The 16,430-nt window shown below is 43.3% G+C and overlaps 1 protein-coding gene across 2 annotated transcripts; it reads right to left on the bottom strand.

Annotated features, from left to right (window-relative positions):
• Positions 1–4,293: 4,293 nt before the first annotated feature.
• lrrc73 (leucine rich repeat containing 73) lies at positions 4,294–15,653 on the bottom strand. Of its 2 annotated transcripts, none has more exons than XM_064317281.1 (6): positions 14,373–15,653; positions 13,332–13,492; positions 12,461–12,583; positions 8,113–8,213; positions 5,023–5,218; positions 4,294–4,691 (listed from the first exon to the last, which is right to left on the bottom strand). In XM_064317281.1, the coding sequence occupies exons 1-6, from the start codon at positions 14,642–14,644 to the stop codon at positions 4,621–4,623; spliced, it is 924 nt and encodes a 307-aa protein (XP_064173351.1). In that variant the 5' UTR covers positions 14,645–15,653; the 3' UTR covers positions 4,294–4,620. The 2 variants fall into 2 exon arrangements, with proteins under 2 accessions (XP_064173351.1, XP_064173352.1); XM_064317282.1 differs by lacking the exon at positions 14,373–15,653 and adding an exon at positions 13,847–13,984.
• Between the last annotated feature and the right edge of the window lie 777 nt (positions 15,654–16,430).

Here is a 16,430-nt window from a genome sequence, read left to right as displayed (position 1 = left end):
GTTATTTCGTTCTCTTCTTTGCTGTTGGCGTGTGGTGTAGAATAGTAGGGACGGCTGTTTGTTTTTTTTTGTTGTGATATTTACCAGCAAGGTAACATTATTCAAGAGGGGATTGAAAAGAACAGAACCAACGGGAGACTAGCCACACTTGTCAGGGCCATAACCTGGCAGTACTGTGAGTATGGCCATCTTTACATTCTGATGCGAGTTGATCCTGTTCAGATTCAGGTATGCAGGAGGTGACGATTCAAGCCAACTCAACCATTGACCAACAGTTTAAAGTAACATAATTAGGCTGACGCTAACCCTAACGAGAACCAATCTCCCAAACTAATTTCCGTTCTTAGATTCTCTTCAGAGTGAGTGATTTTGGTAGACAGTAACTGAAGATTGATCACAGCTGTAAAATGTTATACACCTCCTTCATAGATTTCGCCACTGCTTTTCTGATAATTGTAATAGCGCCCTCTAGTGGATGGGAATGGTGTGAAGGTAAAATGTCCTAATAAAATGATGATAAAGCCTAGGTGTGTAGGGCATTTAGGCGTTTCTTCAACAAGTGCTGCATTTTAAAACGACAGAGTTCTTTCCGGTCTATAGCCTCTGTAACAGTTTTTCAACCCAAACGCAAGTGCTATTACGATGATTAAAATTCCATTATGTGAATTACTTTCTGTCGCTGGTCAAATGAGACTGTCAAATCTGTGTGTCTGGGGTTGTCTGACTAGTTTTAGTGAGTCTAGGATGGTGTTAAAAATGGCCTAATTAAATCAACTCTCCATTTTATAAAGGAAATCCATCTCCATTGTCACACTAGATTCAAATTACATGCAAACTATAGACTTCGTAACTCGTTGCACCACATTTCGGTAACTCAGAACTGGATGCTGGTCTGCCCCCTGGTGGACATAAGTACGCCTTACAGGGGCTACCAGTTCCTTCACCTGTTAAGGATTTTTTTCTGAAGATTTTAATGTAAATACAAATTCACTACTAAATATTATATAAACTCATTCCACAGAACGTTATTAATTGACATTGAGTCTGACTGTAATCAATGCATTGAAGTGTTTATTTGGGAAAAAATGTTTTTTTTTTTTAAAAAGATTATAAAACAATCCGGGGTTAGATTATTTTTTCATAAATTCTCTCGCAGAATTGTTTCTACCAGTATTGAATTTGGGGCCATAACAGCATCACACCTGTGTCTTCAGCGGTGCGTGGTTCATCACAGTTCTTCTTTTGTTAATTATCAGCGCGATTTATCATCGTAATCAGCATGTTAATTGTCCGCTCTGCGCCCAAATGACTACGTTGCTTTATCATTCCTCCAGCGTGTGTGCTGGTCTTGTCAAGAGCTCACATGGAATGAGAATGAATTCCCCGCAGAAGCTGAAGCACTGGAAAATTGCCCTCTGTTTGCCCCGGTCACCTAGCAACAGGGACATTGATCTGAGATATTCCACATTAATTATAGATCGGGGCGGACCGTCAGCATTATTTCAGTTTCCCGGGGAACTGGGCAGCGAGCGAAGGTCGGAGAGACATCTCATCACATGACACCTGTTGTCCCCCATTTTGTCGCCCCCCCCCAACCCCCCCACCCCCTTCAGAACCCTGAAGCTTGGCTCTGCTGCTCTCGAATACAGCAGTGCCAAATTAATTTTACACACTCACCTTGTGCTTGATTTTTTAAATATTTCAAAACAACTGTAGTTTGTGTGTGGGGGGGTTGGGGGTTGGGGGACGGGAGGGAAAGTGACCCCAGGAACAGCACCAAATGTGTGCAGAATTACTACAATTTGTCGTAGGAGTATAATTGTGTGTTGCTCTGTACGGCCATCAGCTACAGCCGACACCCGCACAGTCCCACCACGCATCTCTTAATTCAGCCGGATATTTCTCTGAAGAAGGATCCAGGTTAATTAGCCCTGCACAAGGGTGCAACAAGGGAGCACTCTACCCAGAAGCTCAACTGCCAGCCCATTGTGTGAGTCTGAAAATATGTAATTCCACCTTTTTTTGACCTGTTAGCCGCTGTTCCCTCTTAATGCCAGTCTGCAAGTGTGGTGGCAAACATTCACAGCACACACTCTGAGCTAATTTCCTTTGTGCGATGATGATGGTGTATTCTAATATTCTGAAGTGCCCTTCAGCGTTTTTTCCAAAATTAAATGCAATTCTGTTCAGGAGGAGGGCAGCCGGAGCTGGCTTTTTGATTTGTGCGTTACAGTGCCACGCTGTCTCTGGATCGGGTGATTAGACGCTCTTCATAGACAGGTCCAAACCTTCACCCGTTAATTTAGCTGTAGTGGTTGTGAGACATCAGTGTAAAGCCCCATCGTCTTACTAATAATTCACTCGGGCTCGAATCCAAGCTAACAATTTTGCGCTGAATTTTTTGGTCACCAAGCTAAGGTCGTCTGTTGGCTAGCCCCTCTTGACAGTACTCTGTGTTTCTTTGCAAAGAAAAGCACAACACTTAGCTTAATATAAAGTACTTGAATTGCTGCTCGGCAATGTGGCTGATTTAGTTTCTGCCAAACATATTTTGCTGAAAATTTAGTTCTAACTTGGCATCATTTTGATATCAATATTGTACACAGACAGATTTTTAGGCATTGTGTTCTTTTAAATGAGAACGGATACACCACCCTCCTTATCTTACATTACATTTCTTTGGCAGACGCTTTTATTCAAAGCGACGTACAATAAGTGCATAGCAAAGGTCATTTTAACAACTACAACCACAGGTCCGATAATGTACAATACTCATTTTGTAGTTATTCAGAACGCATTAAGTGCAGTTCACACACTGAACGTTACTCTGACCTAACCTACGCTAAGTGAAACTAGGAGGCATTACAAGCTACAACATCAAGACAATGATACAAGGCACTTATATAAATATATATGTATATATACATTATATATACAGTTGATTTAGAGTTGCTTTCCTGCCTTGTTCAGCCTCGCTCCTCAGCCTAGTGCATGGACATCACAGTCCAGGGCTGCTCCCCGCTGAACCACTGGCGCCTTTGTAGCTAACGCCTTTCCCCTCAGAGTTCCACGCTTGCATCACCTTTGACCTTTGACCTTTTTTTCCTAGTGAAACATCAGCCAGTTGAGCTGTCTCCATCGGCCCAACAGTCACCCCCCTCTTTCAAAAGTCGACGAGGCCTCATCTCCCGGCCACGCCGGCCCCAATCACAGAAAATCCGGCCTGCTCTGCACGCTCGCTCATGACCCTGAGACCGTACTGGGATTTAAATTGCTTAATTAAAACGAGGTTAGCAATCCCAGCAAGACTAAAGACTCTAACTCTAACAACATTTGAGGCTAAGATATATTGCTTTTAAAAAAAATTTTTTTTTACATAAGATAACAGGAGGGCGGGAGGGGTGGGAGTGGGGAGGTTCTTGTCAGTCGTCAGTTATTTTTTTGGCTGCTGGAAAAGCATACAAATATAAAACGCACTCAGCCTGTGTGAGGGAACACGGTCCACTCAGGGGGAAAGAATAAAACATAGATTAGTGCCAATATTCCATAAGGCATCTCCCTCAAGTGCTATATTTTCATCAACAATTGTGCAAACGCCAGATTTGCTTATCTCGCTTGATGAAGTTTTTATGATCTCATTATGAATTGGGCCCTAGGCCTACTTCAAACTGTACAACCAAAGTAGTTTTTTACGCTGACATTTTTTATTTCTCTTTGGCATTCTAATAGATGGCTGAAAAAGAAAAAAATGAAAGAGCAATATGTGACGTTCTTTCAAATTGTTCAACGTTTCAGTCCAAAACTGGTATAGGACTCACAATAATATGGGTTACTGGTTGTGCTACTTCACTTTACTATCACTCACTAGCTCCTGACCTAAAGATGAGTGACTTTATTGGAGCATTTAAAATAGCCGTTATGACCATTTTAATTTTTCACCGTAATGCATAGACAGCTCAGGGATGACATCAGTTTCACTGACGGTGATGTTGATGTAGTTGTGTGGGACTTTACTGTGGTGCCTTAAAAAGAGTTAAGTGCACAATGTTTCTTTCTTTTATTTGAGTCTGGTACCCCACACTCTTATAGAACAGAATTTATTAGCAGGTCAGTTGTTAACTAAATGAAACAACTGCTGTAATGATTATGGCAGTAATATGCTTCACTTTTTATTCAGTGGTGTATTTATTCTTGTTTGTATCCATTTATTTTTCCGGTCATTTATTTTTCTGTTGAATCTCCGAAACGGTAATATGTCCTGCAAATCATACTTAAATAAAAACAAAAACACTGTTTTTAAGAAGATGTAAACTGTTTTATTCTGACATCAGACTATAACAAACACAACTCGCATTTAGCTGATCTATCAGAGTACGCTTTCAATGGTTACATTACCCTTAAATATTTAATTATAAATAGACTGTACATCTTGAAAATAAATATTTAACTATTGAGTATATTAAGTCACTTGGTGTTCAAGGTTTCTGAAGCCTGCTGAAAACTCTTTCTTTCACTATGTACAAGTGCTACAGGGTCATGCAAAGTGATTGGTTGCTTGCCACCAGGTGATCTGGATCACGGTCTCGTGCGCAGTGCAAAAAGCATGGAGGACTTCCGGGATCACATCTCGGTCTCGGCCAATAGGCTGTCCCCTAGACCTGACGTCACCAAGACCATCTGGGAGCTGGAGTCTGGCAAGGTAAACACAGCAAAATTGCACTCGTTTTTTTAAGTAAGTTTGTAAAATTGTAAAAAACTGCACACGTTCTTAAAACAGCATGTTGTCGTTAAACGACTATCAATTTAAAAAAATTGTCTACTGTTGGCACAATGTAACAGCTTTCTTCTACAAAAGTGTTTATGTTTTTTAATCTTTCCCGTCAGTACTGTATAAGGTACAATCACATGCTCTTATTGGCTACAACCTGCCGCAGGTTTTTTTCTTCTCTGTGGTCACTCCTAGCTGTAAAGGTTGAATGTCGAGGCAGGGTAGATAAGGCCTGTGATTGGGTCTGTACTCACTGCTGTTCGGGAGCCAGGTGGTCTTCTCCCTGGCCACGCCCCCGCTGCCCCGCGCCCCGCCCTCCTTGTCCTCGTCCTCCTCGCCCTCGGACAGCAGGTCGGAGATCTGCTGCTGGAGCTCGGGGCTGATGGAGTTCTCGGCGAGCACCAGCACGCGCAGGCACGTGGGGTAGTTCTCCACCATGTCCAGGAAGATCTGCAGCAGAGGAGGAGAAGTGGGAGGGGCTTCAGGCGGGCGTGGCCGCGCTCGCTGGCTTCCTCGCGTCACCCCTGATGGCCACTACAAGGGTGAGCTCCACTACAGAATCTTACAGACTCCTTAGATACTCAACTCTGCGTTATTAACATTCAGAGTACTTGCAACTGCCCATTGAAGCCAAATCACTCTTAACTAATTCATGCATCTTCATTAAAAATTAGTAAAGATAGTGACCAAGAGTAATGCTGTGGAAATTGTATGCGCTGTATTGCTACACTATATTTAAAAAAAAAAAAGAAAACACAAAGCAATGTAGCTGAGTATCTAATGAATCCACAATCCGACTAGCCCGTGCAGTCCACAGCTAGGGCCCGTGGCAGTCGGACCGCATTCAAAATGGCCGCCGTGCACGCGAGGCAGGGCAATAGCGTGCCAAATGGCCTGACAACGCATGTAACGATGATAGCTGAGCCCTGCCTCCCTGCACGGCGTGTACGTCCGTATGTGTTTCACTGTGTTTAAACCTCCCCCTTAGTGCTGCTAAGCAACTCCTTAAATAACCATTGCTGCTTGAAGAGCCCCCTGAGAAATGAGGTTTAATCAGGGTTATTGCCAAATTGGCCTACCGCGCCACCCCAAGTCCCAAATCAGTCTCGCACAATACTGCGAGACATCTTTATGGCGAGCGCATGCCAAGCGGATCCTGCTTCCTCACCGAGCTCGGGCCAGAGGCCCACTGTGAAACAGGGTTCGCCGTGGAAACCGGCGCAATTGAAACTCCACGGCGCTGCAGGTCTTATTGAACTTCGCGGTTATTTAAAAATAAAATAAAAATCTTCCTCATTCATTTCATCAGGCTGCTACAGAGCATTTGGAGAGCACACACACACACACACACACACACACTATCATGTCACAGCTGGAAATACGCGCAGCTTCACTACAAATTAGATCCATGTTATTGGTCAAAGCAACTGAGAGAGAGAGAGAAACTGCTAAAGATGTGGCTACGCTTAGATCAAAGAGCGCGTAACTTTGGTATGCTAGCCCAGTGCTCTGTGCAGTCCCCCGTCGTTTCTCAAACACTACCACACGCACGACAGGCATCGTCTCAGAATAGTGGATTGACTTAATTAGACTGTTAGGAGGAAGGCTTTTGCCTGCCTGTTCCAATATACACGATGTTGTGGGCCACAGCACCATCTGCTGGTCGGAAAAAATATATCGTATATTATTTTCAAAAGAATTTATTAATACTGCCAATTCCTATGGGTGTCACTTTGCGTGTTGATACTAATGCACAATCACTTCGGGGGTAATTTGATTTATTTTCTGCCAATTAGTTAAATGAAATTTGGCAAGAAAAAGAACTGAAAAGTTACTTCAGTGATGCAATCAGCATCTAATTATTTCAGGACTAAATGAGAATTGGCTTGGGCCACACAGCTAATTTATTTCAGGGAAACCGATTATCCCTTTATTGGTGCAATGGGTGGCGTGAGGCAATGGACACAAAGGAAAGAAACAAATAGAAAAGAACAGTGTGTGCACTCAGTGTGATAAACACGGTGTGGATTGGCACAAGAGATCAACAGGAACAGAAGACTGACAGCAGTAATACGACTCATCCTATGAGATCACATGCAACTGCATAACTAAAGAAAAAGATGTTACAGGACTTCACTTTTTGACCGGCATTTTTGCAAATGTCAAAAATCCAAACCCCACCCCTCATCCCCCAGGAAAAAAAGATCATTCCCTAAACGCAGTACACCAGTTAATCGAATGCCACATTTTCAGGTTTAAAAAAAAAAGGCTTATCACGTGGAAACACCCTTTTTCTTTTTAAATGCAGCACTGCTAGTTGAATGTTGAGAGCGGCCAGAACTTAATTACATTGAACAAGGAGGGCAAATGTATATCGCAGAATCAATAGGCGCTTCACGATTTAATTGTGCTGGGATGAACGCAGCACGTGATTGGCCGCAGCGTCGCCACGGGCGACATGGTTTTAATCAGCTGGACATAGCCTGCCTCATAGAAGCAGCTTCTCTACTGCAGCTCAGCGAGTCGACTGAGGAGTGATACTATGATGTGTGCTATGATGTGGCAGCTGAGCTGCGTGGATCTTTGGAAAACGCACCTGTGCACCTTCTGAAACTGACAATTTACAGTACTGGGACTGGTTTACAATTCAATTTAGTGCCCCAAATCAGACCAATCAAAGCTGTGGTTAAAAATTTGTTCAAACGAACGTGAACAATAATGAACACAGACCGCGCTGTGCACTTTTTTCTGGGATGGTCTGAGTGCAGTGAGGTTGAGTGGGTATGACTGGGTTTTTCGTCTGTACACGCAAGCACATTGTCACTGAATTTATGGAAACTGAAACAGACAAATAGTAATGGTCACCCTCGTTGTCCCTGTAAAACTGGCTGCTAATTCTGGGCAGGAACTGATGTGTACCCATTCCCGGGCACGGCTGCAGCTACTCATAATGTAATAACTATGTATAATGTCATTTTTAAAAATGTAATAAAAACTCATAACGCAATAACCTGCCTATAATGTAATATAAACATTGAGCGCATAACATAATAACTTTTTGTGTGCAATGCAGAGCAAGGGTGGCCAGTCCTGGTCCTGGACAGCCATGTGGTTGAACATTTTACATGTAATGTTTTAAGTAATTACATTTCATGCACAATGTTATTATGTTATGCCATGAACATTTCTATTACATTGTAGGCAGATTATTACATTACGGGTTTTATTACAGATTATTACACCGTACGCGGTTATTAAATTAGGTGCAGCGATTACATTATGAGTGGCTGCATATGGTACACAGACTGTTGGATTGTGGGTGTTTAGGCGTGTACGCTGCTGACCTGCGCAGACTGGTTTGTGAGGCCAGTCCCCTCCAAATCCAGAACCTCCAGAGTCCTGCTGGACGACACTGCAACCGCCAGCATCCCGGCGATCTGGTCACCTGCAAAAACCAACCGGCCAATCATGAGCCCGCTGGAGAGCTCTGTAGCGCAGCTGCGCGGGATAGCCTGCTGTGACTGCAGCTGTGGACTGGCCCGCTGACTGCCAGCTGAGCAGGCCTGACTGTGACTGGCACTGGGGATGGCTCTGTGACTGTGCAGCTGTGGATAGCTCTGCTGGACTGCGCAGCTGTGAGTATGCTCTGAGACTGGCGCAGGACATGCTCTGCTGCCCGCGGATTGCCTGACTGCGACTGCCGTGCGTGGACATGCCTGACGATGCGCAGTGAGACATGTCTGCTGACTGTGCAGTTGAGAATGTCATCGCCTGTGACATGGCTTGACTGTACTCCACTGAATGCTGACCATGGGTCGATTCAATCATCTTTCTTTCCACTGCAATGCACCAGTGCATCTCCCACAGAGCACCAGGGCATCTCCGCACACCTGGCACACAACCTGGCCCCTTACTTTGTCTATTTTTTTTTATTAAAGATTCTTGAGAGGAAAAAAAGCGTTTGCTGTTTGGTTCAATCAAAATCCAGTTTTAGATGAATCAGGAGGTTTCTGCGCTTGAGCGGGCCCGGATCCTGCAGACACAGCAGTCGTCCAGCGCAAGGGCTGAGCGGGTGCATTTAACAGGATAAACGATTTTCCTTCATCTGCTCCCCGAGCTCCCCTGCAGTGTGCAGCAGTCCGGACGGCAGTGCGATTCGGACAGTGAGATTTCTGGATCCACAAAAAAAAACTTTCTCAACTTTGTTAATAATGGAGCTGCAGTAACGGGCAGAGGACAATACAGCAGCTATATTAATATACAGCAGCTATGTTAAGGCCTGGTAAGCCTTCATACACACCGGTGGTCATACATTAGCTGTGAAAACGCTTAGTTTGTGTCGCACTTATCAAAGTGGAGCTTGCTGTTCACTATCGTGTGCCATCCGTTCCATGCTGCTTTTTCCAGTTCTGAGAGATTGATCGCCACGGCGGACTCAACATCGTTAAAAAGGAAAATGCGGCTCCGCTTGTGTCAAATTATCCGGCCAATCGCAGGATGTGCCCCCGTTCAAATCTCAAAGCGTTTAATTTGAAGTTACACAACTACAGCTCACCCTGAAAAGGACGGCGCCTGACGATTGGCTTAGATCACAGGGGTCGGACGATGTGTGTGAAAAGTCTGCGACTTCACTTCACGGAATAAGATTTGGTTTCCCCCCCCCACTTATGTGTGAACACAGGGTTAAGGAGGCTAGCACCACAGGCTGACCGCTGCTGAGGACATGCTTTACACAACCTCATCAGTCATGTAGCAGGCTAGCTGGGAGCCAACAACAAATTATAGGGCCCATCTGACAGGACTCTATGCGGGGAATCGTGAAGATTTTTCAGAAACCCCTGTACCAATCAATGTATGAATGAATGAATGAATGAATCATTGCATTTATATAGCACTTTTTCGAACACTCAAAGTGCTTCGCAGTGATGAGTAAACCTCACCCACAACCTGGGTACCATGAACCAATGTGGAGCTCACATGGGATAAAAAATAACATGTGTATAATGGGATGGTTCCATTTCAGTTTCAGCACTGGGAGGTAAATATACAGAGCAAAACAAAAAAGGAGTGAATTTACTTAATCGAGCTAAGTTTGACCTAACTTTTTTTTTGTTTGGAAAAAAAAAAAAAAAGATATTTTAACGGATGATATTGAGAGGTCTAATAATGAGGCGGTGTTATGTATGTTTGTCTTTGCCGACTTTTTAATGAAAAGATAACCTTGAACTAATTTCAAAATGTATCAGATCGTCTGTTACCGGGTGCTGATTTAGATCTCCTCCCACAGACTATGTGGGAGGACCCGTCGGGACTGCGGTGGGTCGGAGGGCTGTGTTCGGCCTTCATGCTTCATGCTTAAATGACCTTTTATTCCCAACGAACATGCGATCTGTCAGCTCAGTGAACTCTTGGCCCTTTACAGCAGTAGGAATGAATCAATTAATTGTGTAGATGAATAACTGACTAAAGCTCTGGGATTAAAATACATGTTTAAAATATATCAAGTTCCTTTTGTGAAAGAGTGGGCAGTATATTAGCTCATGAATGACACATTTATGTTAGTTTTGTATTTAATTATTTCATTCTAATTATATTATTTAATTTGATGTTATAAAATTGGATGCCCTGAGTTCCCTGCTTTCTGGCTTGACTTGATGAGGGAAAATGTGCTAGATGGGGAAAAAAAATATATTGGTGTACACTTCACAGGATCTTATTATCATTTAAAAACAATGCATTAGTGGTTAACTGCACAATGCCAGCATTAATACCTTGCATGTTTGGTCAAATGCAACCCCTGTTAATAAGGACTATATTTAGTAAAACATGATATGAGTCTTTAATATTTCTTACTACTATCGTTATTAAAGTACACTATTTTTGTTCTGCCTTTAAAACACTGCCATGGTGGTAGCTACAGTATTGTAGTAGGTACAGTGAAACAAAACAGGGTTCTATCTATCATGTTCACATCCTTGTGTGTGACCCCCCCCCCCCCCAGTAAAAAAGACAGACAGCCTGTGGGGCCTGTATATTGCACATGCTTATTTTGGAGAAGGGCATCCCATAACCCTGTATTTATTTGTTCCACCCTCTATGTCCATCCCTCTTTCTCTCTGTCCTTCCTTCAAATTCCTTTATTATTCAGTCTCTCTGTCTCTTTTTCTCTCCTGCTATGTCCCTCCCCTGTCTCACTCTTTCTCTCTTTAACCAGAAGTGCCAGTGATTATCAGGAAGGCTGGCGTACGGTGTTGGCAGACAAACGGAACACCACGGAAACCTCATCTCATCCATTTCATTCACCCGGAAAAGTGCAATTAAATTCTATTCATGCAAGTGCAGGTGCTCATCAATATGAGCTCATGGAACAAAAGGTTAACCTCCGCGCGACTTTTCAATAAAAGAGGGGGGTCCCTGTTCTCTCAAAAGACGGGCAGAGCTTGCACATCTCACCAAGTTCACAGGTACAGAGGTCCACGAGGTAGGTTTGATGAGAAAAAAGGAATAATGAACCAATTTTAATGTTGCAAAGACAGCCTTTGTCAGGTATAGATAACATTCACTGTTCCCTCTCATGCCAGGAAGATTCAGAATCCCAGGTCTATTTTAGAGGCTAGAGTTGTAGCCATCTTGTCTGTTCATCAGTTTTATATAAAAATGTATGGTGCATTTGACAAATATTATGGAAGTTACTCGTTTTTTCCCCCACAAAATGAACAGAGCAGACAGAACAGTGGAATGTCAAAATTGTGATCATCAGGCTCTTACTAAACTCACTTTGCCACTGCGTAAGCATTATAAAGGATTCGCTGTGGTGGGCTGGAATCCCCTGTTAGATAATAAAATCTGCTGCGGAGAGTTTTTGATGAGGTCTCTGGTGACTGGAGTAACTAGATGATAAGCTCCCGTAGGCAGAAAGCGATGGTTTGTTTCATATTTCATTTTTTTTTTCACAGCGGAAGAGGAGGAATTGATCCATTCAGGGCCGCTGATCCGCTCGAAAAGTGAAGTGCTGCCCTTGCATGGACCCTGGTGGGCCCTGACTGAGAGAACTACAAAAACAAGTGTGCCAGCACAGAGAACCAATACCAGCCTTTTCCATGGACACAGGCAAGTATTAAAAGATAAGACAAGTTAGTTTACATCTTTGTTTAACAAATTATATGTTTGCTGGTTGAAGCCCAACACTGTGATTTTATTTTAAAGCAAAGGGAAGAATTTTAACGAACAAGAGTTGGAGTTTTTTTGTTTTTGAAATGCTGGTTTGTTTTGGTGTCAAAGCCCAGTTTAATTTGGCTAATTTTAGACAGAAAAGGAGGGGGTGACCTGTGTTTAATATTGCCCACATGCAATAGGCGCATGACCCATCTGTGTTCAGGCCGATTAGGCATTAACTGGCAGAAACTCCTACACCGATTTCGCTCTCTATGTGAATCTAATAACCATTTAAGTTTCGTTTTAACCCTATTTGAGTGTTCACTTTTAGGTTATCCTGTGTTTGGTGTAGAGGTACACCCACCACTATGACATTTCTGTGACTTAAAGAGTATTCTTTTTTTTTTTTACAGTAACCAATAACTGAAAGCCATGCCTTTTTCAGCGCAGTGATTGGCTCTTACCCAGGGGATTGTAGTCCAAGTTAAGCACGCGACTGAAAGCCATGCCTTTTTCAGCGCAGTGATTGGCTCTTACCCAGGGGATTGTAGTCCAAGTTGAGCACGCGCAGCTGGGAGCTGTGTGCCACGGCGATGGCCAATCGGGCCCAGCCTTTGGTGGTGATGGCCGGGTTCGCGCTCAGGGTCAGCTCTCTCAGACCTATGACGACATCATCACAATGTGACCAATCACATGACTTTTTTACTTACCAATTTTTTTTTAGAAAAAACAGATCAGTGAGGCAAGTGTGCTAAATTTTGAGTACAGATATAGTTATAAAGGATTTTAACATCACAAACATAAAGCACAAACCTGTCAGTGGCAAATAAACAAAAATGTTGAGGTCCAGGCGTATGTATAAACAAAAAATGTGCAACAATGCAGCCCTGCTAACATCTTTATAAAATTAATTATACATATACTGTGCTATAAACAGAAAAGGTAAACCATACAGGATCGATTTCTTTAAGCAATTTTGAAAGTCAATGACTTGTGAAAGATATTTTTACCTTGATTGTAACTGAATGTACGCAGCACTGTGGTGCACAGAAATGTCCTATACAGACGTTAATCTGGAATTATATCTTGTTTACATTTTATATCCTTATTCAAAAAGCTTCAGTGTCTAAATAGGTTAATATTTAAACTTTTTAAAAAAATGCCTGGATCAGATCTCCGCAGGCAGGTGCACTGAAAAACACCACATAAAATTCAAATGAAACCTGAAGACCGAGACTGTGAAATATCTACGGAAGATATTTCTACGAATTTCTGTGCGATCCCACTCTAAATGTTATGGTCTCCAACTCCATCCGGCGGCTCTCATAGTACTTCCCAATATGCCGCAAGCCTGGATGTGAAAATGGTCCAAATGACTGTAAAATGAAGCAGCTGTGAGATGAGTCACCTGACTTCGCCCCATCCGGTGGCAGCATGCCACAGATGAGCTGCATTGCCTCGTCCCCGAGCATACAGTCTCCCAGGTCAAGTGACACCAGCGACGGATGCGTGGACAGCGCCGTGTTCAGCGCCACCAGCCCGGCGTCCAACAGGGGACTACCGTGAAGGCTGCCGGGGACAAGAAATGGCAATTAAGAGCGATGTTACAGGCTACGTGTCAGGGATTGCCACTGTATCAGAATTTGTTTGCGTTATCAAAGCTTAATATATCTACTTTTCGACAAGACATTCGTTTGAGCTCACATTCACCTGGGACTGAACAGTGACTATGCGGAAAGTTTAACGCCAAGACGAGTCATTAGGTATTTAGACAATGCATATCTGTCTAGTCTAAACACTACGCGGCTCTTCTGAGTGAACATTTACTGCAGTTAATTTCCCAATTAAACAAGGACTTCTGCATTGTATTTTCTCAGAAGCTCCGCACGAAAATACAGTAAGCCTTTAAACCTTTAAACCCACCAACAACGCTGCCTTTGTTCCCCAACTCATTATTTTAAGTCTCTTCCATTCACGCGCACTCTCCTATCGCGTTTATCTATTCACTCGTGCTCAGATGAACAGTGAACGCTCAACTATAGTTAGAAGCGCGTGCCTTTAATGGACTTGGACTTCTTGGCCAACTATCAACTGGAAAACGCGCGTCAGTTAAATTGCATCTACCTCCCGATACCCAGAAAACTAGAATAGCGTCAGTGCAGTGCCCTGTTAGAATCAGGGTCGTGTTGAAAACGTCTAATTTTCTGCACATTCAAAGCATTCGCTCTCACGTGTATAAGTACATTATAACTTCATTTATAACGAGGTGTTTTCTTGACCCTCTATATTCGCAATATAAACATGTGGTCTTGTGGGATGAAGTGTCACAATGTGGATAATACCCCGAAAAGCTGATTAAGTGACTATTGTAAACCTACAAGATGTGCACCGCTATAAATCAAAAGAATTGATTGGTGTTCATAGTACATGCAATATCTATCGTACTCACAACAACGTCTGAATCGATCTGTTGGTCTTGAGTGCATCGGCAAGCTGCTTCACCCGGCTGATGCTCGACACCACGCCGAGGTTGAGGTTGAGTTGTGCCAGAGAGTGGGACTCCGCCACGCCGCGACACACCCGTCCGAAGTCACGGTCTGAAAACTGGCATCCCCGCACCGACAGCAACCTCACGCTGTTCTCTTTGAGACTGTCGCAGATATCTTTTATTTCCGCCCCAGAGAGCGTCTCTCCCGTTATCTGGATAGAACCTGGTAACATTTCGTGTAGCTAGTTGTCTTGTAGCTGGCTAACTACCGTCCTTACATTCAAGAAAACTACCCTATGTAACCGAGCATGTATGAACTTGTGCGGCTGAATAATTTAGAAACGTCTTCTACTTTTTGATCAAAGTGCTTTAATTATGCCTTCCCTTTGGTATAATGCGGAGTTATTGATTCCTTACAGTGACTTCGCAATACGTCCATAATTAACCATGCTTGCGAGTGGTCGCTAGCCTCTTCTAGCTATAATCCTGTAATGTCAATGCGACTGTTGGTTATTGTTTCGATTACTCGGTGGAAAGTAACGTTACCCTGTTGGTTATGGATTAAACTGTATGTTAAAATCTTGAAACATTTACGACTTTAGCTAGCTACCTATATACATTTTTTCAAACTGCAACGCTGCAACCCACTGGTAGGTTTCTCCAAGCGCTGACATCATAGGACAGTGGCCAGCTCCGGTATAAATCCACTGTCAACTCTGCAGGTCAGCTGTGAAGCGAAACAGTTAGCCTACGCATTCATTTATTCAGTGCTGAATTATTAATAAGCATCCGATTCCGTTATCCTAAAGAATAAAATATATTGCCAATGATTCACTCTTGATTCCGCTGATATTGACAATATCCATCGCCATTAAAGAGAAACATTTAGCATTCTTGTCAAGTTTGGGTTTCTAGCCTCCAGCGTTGCAGCACTGTGGCAAATGCGGCCGCCGTTTGTTTGCATCCGCTGCAGGTGTCGGTTACTATGGACACACTCCTCTCAATGTCACCCTGCTTTTAAAATAACATTATCTGGCAAAGCATTTGACGAAAGATGTCCCCTTCTTTTTCTGACATAAGTTCGCCATAGTTGCGCGTGGAAATAGCTACTTGGCTAATTCACGATTTTGCTTGTCAGAGGCGCGACGGATGAATTCCCTGTGAACTGTCACCGCTGCAATAGCCACTAGCCAGAAATATTGCAAGCATGTGAAGGTTTCCCGAGGAAGGAAAAGAGGCGAACCAAGAGTTATAGATGCAGCAAGTGCAGGGCCCAGAGCTATGTCTCAGAGTATCAGGTGTGATTATTTAGGTCTAGCGTTATCATTTCTTTTTGATGACCTAACCATTTATGAGCTTTTCTATTTTTCCTTTTTTTAAAAATTATACTGTAACATTAATACGGAATTATTTTGTAACAAAGGGAAAAATGTGCACTATGTTTGGATTTACAAAATTTACCTGTGTATATACTAAACGGAAACCACAACTTCTTCTTTCACCTTACGTCACACAGTTGAGACTAAAAAAAAAAGAAGAAATGCTGTTGTCAAAGCAATAGGATATTGTAGTGGGAAAACATTAATAAAAGATCTATGCACTGCTTTTCATGGGGTATTTATGAAACGGTGAGACCCGTGTAACCTCAAGTGCTTGTAATTGCTTCCTGTATTCTGCGGTTGAGGAGAGTCACAAACAATAATCCCATTAATAATACATCCCGTGGGACTCGATGGCCACGGGCACCGATTATAGTCGAGCAACCTGCCCTGTGGGGGTGATGGATGATGATGCACGTGTGCTTTGCGTCTCTACACAGGAGGCATCTCTGGTTGCAGGTTACACAGCCCCCCTGCCCTGGACCCCCCCCCCCCCAGTGAGGACAGAGTGTAAAGTGATCCATGAGCCTGGATCTGAAAGGAGCCACAGTGCCCGTCTCATTGGTGGACAGGTCAGCGTTTCCCTGTCTCATTGGTCAACAGGTCAGTCTTTGCCTGTCTCATTGGTCAACAGGTCAGT

The sequence above is a fragment of the Anguilla rostrata genome, chromosome 18 (genome assembly GCF_018555375.3).
Source record: "Anguilla rostrata isolate EN2019 chromosome 18, ASM1855537v3, whole genome shotgun sequence".
NCBI lineage: Eukaryota > Metazoa > Chordata > Actinopteri > Anguilliformes > Anguillidae > Anguilla > Anguilla rostrata.
This window is presented reverse-complemented; position numbering and strand designations above follow the sequence as displayed.

Coding starts and splice junctions, on each gene's coding strand:
- lrrc73 (XM_064317281.1), bottom strand. CDS start 14,644: ATGTTACCAGGTTCTATCCAGATAACGGGAGAGACGCTCTCTGGGGCG. Junction 12,584..13,331: donor ACCGGATGGGGCGAAGTCAG/GTGACTCATCTC, acceptor ATGTCGTCATAG/GTCTGAGAGAGCTGACCCTG. Junction 5,219..8,112: donor TCACAAACCAGTCTGCGCAG/GTCAGCAGCGTA, acceptor CCTCTGCTGCAG/ATCTTCCTGGACATGGTGGA.